This window comes from Sylvia atricapilla, unplaced genomic scaffold (genome assembly GCF_009819655.1).
Source record: "Sylvia atricapilla isolate bSylAtr1 unplaced genomic scaffold, bSylAtr1.pri scaffold_113_arrow_ctg1, whole genome shotgun sequence".
NCBI classification, from domain to species: domain Eukaryota; kingdom Metazoa; phylum Chordata; class Aves; order Passeriformes; family Sylviidae; genus Sylvia; species Sylvia atricapilla.
In genome coordinates, this window is record NW_027077041.1 from 44259 (window position 1) to 54384 (window position 10126).

Sequence of the window (10126 nt, forward strand, 5' to 3'; positions counted from 1 at the left end):
AGGGGAGTAAAGGAGTGCTGGCTAAGGGGTAGTGGCTGAGGCCCTAAGGGCGGGTCACCAGGCTACCTGTGGGGCATTCCGAGCACTGGCAGGGGTAGTGCCCAAACCCTGAGAGGGTCCTTGGGGCTACTTACGAGTGCTCAAAGAGTGAGTGAGAGTTAAAATTTGGGCTGCCCGCCTTTAAACTTGTGTATGTGTAGGGGCACCTTAAGGAAGTTTAATTAAAACAAAGTCAAATAATTTTGCTTTGTGTTGCCCTGAAGTAAAGTTTCTGTCAGAATAGGAACAGCGTAGTTTTTATTTGAGACCCACTGAAAATGGGGGCGTACATAAGTAGAGTGGAGCCAGTTGAAGAGAGAAAGAAAAAGATAAAATAAATTCCATCGGACAGTCCACTAGGACAAATGTTAGAACTATGGGAGGTTGATGAGGCCACTAAAAGCTTAGACAGAATCAAGATGATCCATTATTGCATAGAAGCTTGGCCTAACCTAAATTTACCTGCAAAATGGCCATGGTGTGGAACTAAAGACCCCTGGATGTGTTCACAATTGACTCAATACTTGAAATCTCGAGGAGATTCAAGTATTGAACAGATACTCTATGCTATCTGTTGGCAAAAACAAGTAGTCAAAAATAAAACAACAAAAATATGTAAGTTACAGCAAGGGAAACAAAGGAATGAAAAGCAGAAGAACCAAAAAGAAGCTAGCCATAATTGGGACCCCTTAGAACATTTGCCTCCTCCTACAGTTTATCCCGAAGTAACCCTCCAACCTCACCTAAAAATCATACCTTCCCAAACTGTAATCCCTGTTCCTTCCCCAGCTTACCCCCCTCCAATTTATAACCCCTCTTACCCTCTGCCATTCCCTAACACTGGTCTAACCTCCTCTCCTTCACCATCCACAATCCCTGCACCTCCTCACAGCTGGGAGTTAGGTCTGGCACCTAACAATGCATCCTGTCAGGCAATAAAAAACCCAGAAAGTTACCCTTACAGTAACACCAGGTCAAAAACCAAACTCTTTCCCCTAAAGGAGGTCCCATTGGGTGGGGCAGTTGGAGGAATAGGATTTGTCAATACACCTTTAACAGCGTCAGAAGTCAGAAGTTTTAAGAAAGAGCTGGGGAATCTAGTTGAAAACCCAGTGAGAATTGCCAACCAGATTGACCAGTTTTTGGGCCCAAATATTTATACATGGGGAGAACTAAACTCCATCTTAAATATACTCTTTAATCCAGACGAGGTTCGGCTGGTTAGGGCAGCAGGGATGCGCATCTGGGAAAGAGAAAACCGAATGGGCCCTCCCGGTGACCAGAAGTTGCCAATAGCTGACCCAGGGTGGGACCCAAACAGAGGAGAAGGGAAGAGAAATATGGAAGATTATAGAAACCTAATGATAAGAGGTATTAAAGAATCAGTTTCTCAGAGTAGCAACACCAAATTAGCTTTTAACAGGACGCAAGAGAAAGATGAAACCCCAGCAGCCTGGCTGAGCAGGCTCAGATGGAATTTCCAGCAATATTCTAATTTGAATCCAGATAGCCCAGAGGGACAGATATTATTAAAGTTACAGTTTGTCACAAAATCCTGGCCGGATATCAAAAGAAAACTTGAAAAGATGAAAGACTGGCAAGACCGAGAAATAAATGAATTATTAAGGGAAGCCCTAAGAGTATACCTTAGGAGAGAAGAAGAAAAAACAAAGGCAAAAACCAGGATTATGGTAGCCGTGGCCAGGGAAAGTGTAAAAGATCTCAGAAAGGATACTAAGAGTGAAAGAAACACAAAATCTTTACCAAAAAAGGTAAGAGAAAGGAACCCACCACCTTGGGATACTCTTCAGAGACCAGGAGAGACCCAAGCCTGTTTTTATTGTGGAGAAATAGGACACTTTAAGAAACATTGCAAAAAAATGTCATTTGATAAGACTGTCATGAGGGAACAAGAGGCATTAGAAAAATTATTGAGGAAGGAGGTCAAGGAGGATTGGGGGTGTCATGGGCTCTATGCATTAGGGGACCCCATGAAACATCAAGAAGGGCCCATAGTAAATTTTGAAATTGAAGTAGGTCCCCAACATGAAGAGTTTGAGTTTTTAGTGAATACTGGTGCAGATAAATCATGTATTAACCGACTTCCAGTTGAAATTGCGATTAGAAGAAAGACATGTGAAGTCCTAGGAGCAGAAGGGGAGCCTTTCAAGGCTTCAGTTATAAAAAATGTAGAAATTAAAGAAAATTCCAAAAGATGTGTCACTAATTCGATATATCTACCCAAAGTAGACAGTAACCTGCTGGAAAAGGACCTGCAAGTTCAGTTAGGAGTAAGGATTCTTCCTAGAAAAGGAAGAATGGTGCTACAAATCATGAGGCTGACTGTTAGAGACTTAGGGGAAGTCAGGCCAGAGGTCTGGGCTGAGGAGAGAAAATATGGATATTTAGATATCCCACCTATAGAAATAAAAATACAAGAAAAGACACCTCCTATAAGGGTCAGGCAATATCCTATTTCTCTAGAAGGGAAAAAAGGACTAACCCAAATTATAACCCATCTACTCACAGAAGGAATATTAAAACCTTGTATGTCACCCCACAACACTCCTATTCTGGCTGTAAAAAAGGCAGTGCAAAACCTAAGAGAAGTGAACAAAAAGACAATTACCAAGCACCCAGTGGTACAAAACCCCTACCCGCTCCTGAGCAGGATTCCTGGAGAGCAGTCCTGGTTTACTGTAATAGATCTAAAGGATGCTTTTTGGACCTGTCCTTTGGCAGAGGGGGGCCGAGATTGGTTTGCTTTTGAGTGGGAGTGCCCTGAAAGTAAGAGAGGGCAGCACCTGAGATGGACTCGTCTTCCTCGGGGGTCCACTGAAGGCCCAAACCTCTTCGGGCAAGCCCTGGAAGAGTTACTGAGACAGTTTATCCCTAAAAACGGTGTGCAGATCCTGCAGTATGTAGATGACCTCCTAATGTCGGGGAAAAAGCAGGATAAAGTGAAGGGAACCAGTATTAATCTACTGAATTTTCTGGGGGAAAAAGGCCTCAAAGTGTCAAAGAACAGACTGCAGTTTATAGAATCGTGGGTCACCTGCTTCAGACACCTCATTGGGGAAGGGTGTAAGAAATTAAGCCCTGAGAGAATCTCAGGTATGCTCTCAGTCCCAGCTCCAACCACAAAGAAAGATACAAGAAAATTATTAGGACTATTTGGTTATTGCAAGCTATGGATAGAAAAATATTCCCAAAGTGTTAAATTTCTCTATGAGAAGTTAGTCCAACCTGAACCTGTAAAATGGACAGATAAGGATGAAGAACAATTGAAAGACCTAAAGACAAAATTGTCTTCAGCCCTTGTCCTGAGTCTCCCAGACCTTAAGAAAAAGTTTGATCTATTCATTAACTCTGAAGGGGGAATAGCTTATGGAGTATTAAGCCAAGAATGGGGAGGACACAAAAAGCCTGTCGCATATCTTTCCAAACCTTTGGATCCAGTTGCAAGAGGGTGGCCGGCTTGCCTCCAGGCTGTAGCAGCCACAGCTGTTCTTGTAGAGGAAGCACAAAAGCTGACACTGCAAAAAAAAATTATTGCACACACACCCCATGATCTCAGGACAGTGTTGAGCAAAAGGGCTCAACAATGGCTGACTGACTCTAGAATTTTAAAATATGAAGTGATTTTAACCGGCACCAGTGATTTGGAGCTAATCACATCAAAAAGTCTAAATCCTGCCCAGTTCCTCTCAGGGGAACCCACACCAAACTTAGAGCACAATTGCCTGGAAATCATAGATTTACAAACAAAAGTAAGGGAAGATCTTGAAGATACACCTCTACCATGTGGGAGGGTGCTATTTATTGATGGATCATCTAGGGTGATAGAGGGAAAGAGAATATCAGGCTATGCAATAGTCGAAGGTACAGAAAGGGACAATTTAAAAGTTATAGAAAAAGAAAAACTGCCCCCCCATTGGTCTGCCCAATGTTGTGAAGTCTATGCCCTCAAGAGGGGATTAGATTTATTAGAACAAGATCAAGGTACAATCTACACAGACTCGAGATATGCATTTGGAATAGTACACACATTTGGAAAAATCTGGGAAGAAAGAGGCTACCTAAATTCAAAGGGGAAAAATCTGATACATAAAGAATTAATTAAATTGGTATTAGAATCTCTTATGAAGCCCCAAGAAATAGCAATTGTACATGTCAAGGGACATCAAAAAAAGGACACATTTGAAGGAAAGGGCAACCAAGTAACTGATCAAGCAGCAAAACTAGCAGCTCAAAGGCTGGGAGAACCAATAAAAATTCTTACTTTAAATGATGTACCAGCTAACAAAGTTAGTGAACCAATATATGATGAAAATGAATTAAAAGAAATAAAAAAGTTAGGTTTACACCAAGGGAAGCAGGGGGAATGGCTGACCCCAGATGGAAGAACATTCCTAAATAAAGCAATAGCTCGAAAAATACTGGCAGAAATCCATAGCTTAACCCACTGGGGCACCCAAGAGTAGTGTAATGATTTTCTGAGAGAACACCTATGTGTTGGAATCTATAACCTGACTAGAGCAGTTACTGAAGGATGCCTAATTTGTCAAAAAGTAACAAACTTCACAGAAATGCCTCCAGTACAAGGACATAAGCATCTTTTAGTTATAGTTGATCACTTAACGCATTGGCTAGAAGCCTTCCCTACAAAAAGGGAAACCGCACAAGTAGTAATAAAGATACTACTAGAACACATCATTCCCCGATATAGACTGATAAGTAACATCGTTTCAGACAGAGGCCCCCACTTTGTAGCACAAGTCCTGCATGATATTGTTAAAGCCTTAGAAATGAAATGGCAGTTACATACACCCTGGCATCCTCAAAGCTCAAGAAGAATTGAAAGAATGAATAAAACCTTCAAAAATGTATTAACTAAATTAATAACAAAAACTGGAATGAATTGGCTAAAATGTTTGCCCCTAACACTCTTGAAAATCTGAGTTCAACCAAGGTCAGACATAGGGGCTTCACCATACACAACTATCCCGAATAAAAAGACCATTGCCACTTCCCAGTGTCTCTGATACCCCAGCAAAGACTCCCTCCAAATAGACCACCATTAGAAACCCAGACACACTTAAAATAACCTTCAAAAGACAACCAAAGCCCAATTAGAAACAAACAAACAAACAAACAAACAAACCAATAAAAAACCCGTTGTTCAAAATCTTTCCAAGTTGTTATCAAAAGCTGTCATTTAAAAATGTTCTCTGTAAGTTGTTCTAAAATACCATGAAGTGTTAAGCTGTTAAAAAAAAAAAAAAAAAAAAAAAAAAAAAAAAAAAAAAGTTGTGATAATATCATTACAGATCTCTCATAGGGCACACCACAGAAGGGCTAATCAAAAACTGAAAAAGAAGTGGGAATACACTGAAAGGAACTCCATAAGGCCAGCTAAATACCTTCCCCAACCCAAGAGGCAAGACCAGGTGAGATCGAGACAATGGTTCATACTGGACTCTTGGGAGGACTAAAACATAGTCCTATTGAGCAAACACATTGAAAGAGCATGCTCTAAGAGCTATTGTCCCACTTCCCCAACCCAAGAGGCAAGACCAGGTGAGATCGAGACAATGGTTCATACTGGACTCTTGGGAGAACTACACACCATCCCATCTATGATGGGGAGAACCTGCAGTCCCTTATAAGAGTTCACACTCATGTAAATCCCATGTGTTTTGATATAAAGCAGTATTAGATTGCATGAAATGCTGCAAATTTAAGCAGCCCCTAACTGAAAAGTGCCCTATAAGAGAATAGTTTTACTTTAGTTAGAACCTCAAACTGAAAAACTAAATAAAAGATATTCCCATGAATCAAAAACTGCCAATTGATGCGGGCAAAGGCCCGATCAAAGAAATAGAGGGGGGACTGAAATGAATGAAATGTAAGAAATTCCCATTTTCGACACAGTCTGTCATTTGTTAAGAAAGTTATGCTGTTTAAAATGTTATGCCAGTTGTAACCTGTCTGTTAAGGAAGTTATGCTGTTTGTACCAAAATTTGTACCCTCAAAACCTTATTCCAAGTTGTATACCCCCTCTAAAACCCCGGGTTCCCTTCCCCTTCCGTCGGGCTAGGCTGTCCCCATTCCCCGCCGGCTCCTCGAACTGCCGGCCCCGCCTAATAGGAAAATCCAAGGACTTCCATGGTGCATCGCTCCAAGCCGAAGTGCAGTTGCCGACAAGCGGACCCAAAAGCCGGGACCCGGCACAAAATCCAGATAAAAAGGGAAACACTGCAACACCGAGAAGACTCTCAGCTACCTGGGGACTGAGTTCTGCTTCTGCCGCCTCGCCACGACCACAAAGAGACTGGGAAGAAGTGACCCCCCTAGACCACACGAGCCCAGTGGGGTTGCCGGGGATTCCCGCGAGACCGGAGCCCCCGACTCTGCTGCGGCGAGAGCAGCAGATTCGCCTGACACCTGATCCTCAGCGGCGACAGGAGCGAGGGCGGCGACAGGAGCAGCGGCGGCGCAGGCGACCCCTCGAGTTCCCCCTTGAAAGAGCTGACTAATAAAGGTTTTTCAAAGGAGCAGGTCTCCTGGCCCGTTTATAACACTGGCGGGTCTGGGGAACACTTAACAGACACACGCCGGGCAGTTACCAGGGTTCTGTCGAGCGTGGTGCATGACGGGCATTGTAGTCCGAACTGCAATGGGGCTCAAGTTGGCCGCGGGGCATGACGGGAGTTGTAGGCAGAGAGGAAACATGGCATTGCCACCAGGCACCGCCCCGAGGCCCCGGGTTCCTGGCGCTGATTGGCTGCGGGCGGTGATGGGCTGGAGCCTCGGCCAATGGGAGTGTCCGGAGGTGGGAACAGCCCATTCTGCCCCTCCAGTCCTTCCCAGTACAGCCCAGTTTATCCCCAGTACAGCCCAGTGCTGCACCAGTACGCCTTCAGTCCCCGCCTTTACAGTCCATTTCATCATCAGTACAGCCCAGTCTCTCCCAATACTTCATTCCCATTCCCTTCCAGTTCCCCCCAGTATCTTCCATAGCATGCCCCAGTACCACCAGTCTTCCCCACGGAGTTCCCATTCTCCACAGTTTGTCCCAGTATCCCCCCGTATCACTCCCAGTATGTCTCAGTGTCTCCCACATCGTTCTCAGTGTCCCCCAGTATGTCCCAGTCCTCCCCAGTGTTTCCAAGGACACTTGAACTGCTCATGGTGGCCGTGGCACCCAAACCCAGCCGTGGGCTCAGTGCAGTGTCCATGGCCACAGCCCCCTGCAGTGGTCCAGGGCAGGTTGGGATGATGGTCCACCCTCACAGCTGGCCCAGGGCAGGGCTGGAGAGGTTTTGGTGGCACCTTGGGCTGGCACACACTGGAGGAGTGTGTCTGTTTTCAGTGGGGAAAACTCGGAGATTTACATTGCTTCAGAAAATAGAAAACCCTTTTTTACCTGAGTGCAGGCAGCTGTCCAAGCCAAGCAGGTCCCAGGTGAGTGAGGACAGACAGGATGGGCTTGGGGAATGTGGAGCAAGGTTATCCCCACTGGCTCAGACCTCAAGGCACAGCTTCTCTGACCAGGCCAGACCTCCTGAGGAGAGGCCCTGGATCAATATCAATCACAGAATGCTGCAATCACCTCTGCTCTAAAGAGAACAGGAACAAAACTTTAAACACCCTTTATAACAGGAATGTGTATTTCTTAGCACCTCTTTGAAATCTTTCTCCATAACTGCAGTAGAAAACCTTCCTGATGAACTGCACCAGAGCAGAGAGAAATCAAGGCACAGCCATGGTTTGTCAGGACTTGCTTGATCCCAAGGAGCCCCGTGGTGCATTTGGTGCTGAGCCCTCAGGGCCCGAGAGGAGATTGCACAAACCTTTCCAGGAGTCCAAGTCAGAGGAAAGACCCAAAGTGTCTCAAAGCATTCCTGGGTCCCACTGAGCTCCATCCCCAACACAGGCTCCTCATGGACTCCTTGGAGGAGAGAATTGGAGGCCAGGATTTCCCAAAACCCCCTCAGAGACTCCGTGTGGAAAGGAAAACCCAAAGTACCCTAAAAAGCCTTGAGTATGTCAAAGCATTAATGAGCCCCACTGAGTGTCAGTACAAAGCCTCTCTAGGGACTCATTAAAGCAGATAACTGGAGGCCATGACTGCACAAACCTCTCAGAGAGGATTCAGTGTCAAAAAGTTGTTTTTTACTGACTCTCGAGTACTTTGAGGCATTAATGAGCCCCACTGAGTGTTGTTACTGACAAAAAATGTCAGGGGACTAATCAGAGCAGATAATTGGAGGCTGTGATTTCACAACCTTTCAGAGACTCTCAGGCAAAAGCAAACCCCAAAGTCCTTTGAAGAACCTGCAGTCCCTGGGAGCACTGAGGAGCCCCCAGGGCCATTCCTGACCAAGGCTCCCCAGGGACTGGTCCCAGCAGATCCCTGAGGCCACTGGGATGTGGGGGGTGCTAAGGGCAGGACAAGGGGCTCACAGTGCCCAGCCTTGCTGGGCTGTGCCAGGAGGCCCCAGGGCCTCAGCACAAGGTGTCTCCTCCCAGCCCTTGGTAGCACAGATCCTGCTGTGCCCCAGGGCACCAAGGCTTGGCTTCCCCTGGGCACTGCCAGCCCTGCCAGGGCCCTTGGCCATGTCCAGCACAGCTTGTCCTGCACACCATGGCAGCAATCCCCTTAGTCCAAATGGTGACCTGCTCTCAGTGACTTTGGGGTGTCAAACCCAGGCCCCAGGGCTGATGGCTGTCCCAGGAAAGGAGCTGGGACAAGGTGTCCATTGCTCAGGAACTGTAATTTGGATTGTGATTTGTTCCTCTGAGCTCTTCTCTGTTCTGGAGATGGGCCCTTAATGAGCTGGTGGCTGTCCAGAGATGGGCCCTGGAGCAGCTAGGGCAGAGAATGAACTGAGTTTGTCCTGCTGCCATTGTTGGTGCCCTGCCTGGGTGTGCAGATGAGTCTCTTCTCTCTGAACCTGACACAACCCAGCAGGAGCATCAATCTCCTGAGGCAGCCGTGTTTGGAGGCTGCACACACAGGCACTGGTTTTGTGTAACAGATGATACCAGATTGATGGATGGCTTTCCAGAAATGCACCATGGTTAGGGGAAAAGCTTTGTTCTTCTTCTCGGCCTGGCAATGGATTTGTTCAGGGGCAGCATCACAGATTTGCTCCCAAGGCTGTAGATGACTGGATTTAAGAATGGGTACAGGGCTGTGTTCCGCAGAGCTGCAGTTCTGTTGGTCCTCAAGGAAACATCTTCTGCAGGACACGTGTAGAGAGCAACACAGCTCCCACAGGCAATGGATAAGGGGATGGGATGGGAAGAACACGTAGTCAAAGCTTCCTTCCTCCCAGAGGCTGTTGAAAGATGCAGAACACAGAACAGGATGCAGATGTCAAAAGCCAGAGTCAAACACAAGGAACCCACCTGGACACACGGTAAGAAGACAGAGTCTATTTTCCAAAGCAGGCTGGTGTCAGGGCAGGACTGTTTGAACAAGGGCGAGTTGTCACAGAGGAAATGGGGGATCTTGGAGCCACAGAAAGACAGCGCAGAGAGGAGGAGCAGCCTGTAGCTCAGCAGGGCAAAGCCGAGGACCCAAGCAGCAACACCCAGGTGGACACAGAGCTGAGGCTTCCTGATGGCAGCGTAGAGCAAAGGGTGGCAGATGGCAACATAGCAGTCAAAGGACATGACAATGAGCAGGACAAACTCTGTGCAGCCCAGGGCTAAATAGGAATAGTTTTGCGTAAAGCAGCTGCTCAGTGAGAGAGTGTTCTGACCAGAACTCAGCAACACAAACACTTGGATGGTGTGGAGAATGTAAACCAGATTTCCAGGAAGGCCCGGCTGCAGATGAAAAAGTCCATGGGGGGTTGCAGGTGGTGATCCACACACAGGAGGAAAATGATTGTTGCATTCCCCATCACTGTGGTCAGGTACATGAGCAGAAGGATCTGAGAGAAAAACAGCTGCAGCCTTGGATCAAGCTCTGGGAAACCCTAGAGGATGAACTCAGTAACTGCACTTTCATTTTCTGGTCCCATGCAATAGCAGCTGCTCTTGTCCTGATGCAGGAAGCTCAAGAACTGACTT

The 10126-nt window shown here is 46.4% G+C and overlaps 1 protein-coding gene across 1 annotated transcript; it reads right to left on the reverse strand.

Annotated features, from left to right (window-relative positions):
- Positions 1 to 9127: 9127 nt before the first annotated feature.
- On the reverse strand, positions 9128 to 10126 carry LOC136374735 (olfactory receptor 287-like). The gene is given in 2 exon segments (XM_066340128.1): positions 9128 to 9843; positions 9846 to 10126. Coding segments are annotated over 2 exon segments (846 nt in total). The 5' UTR covers positions 9976 to 10126.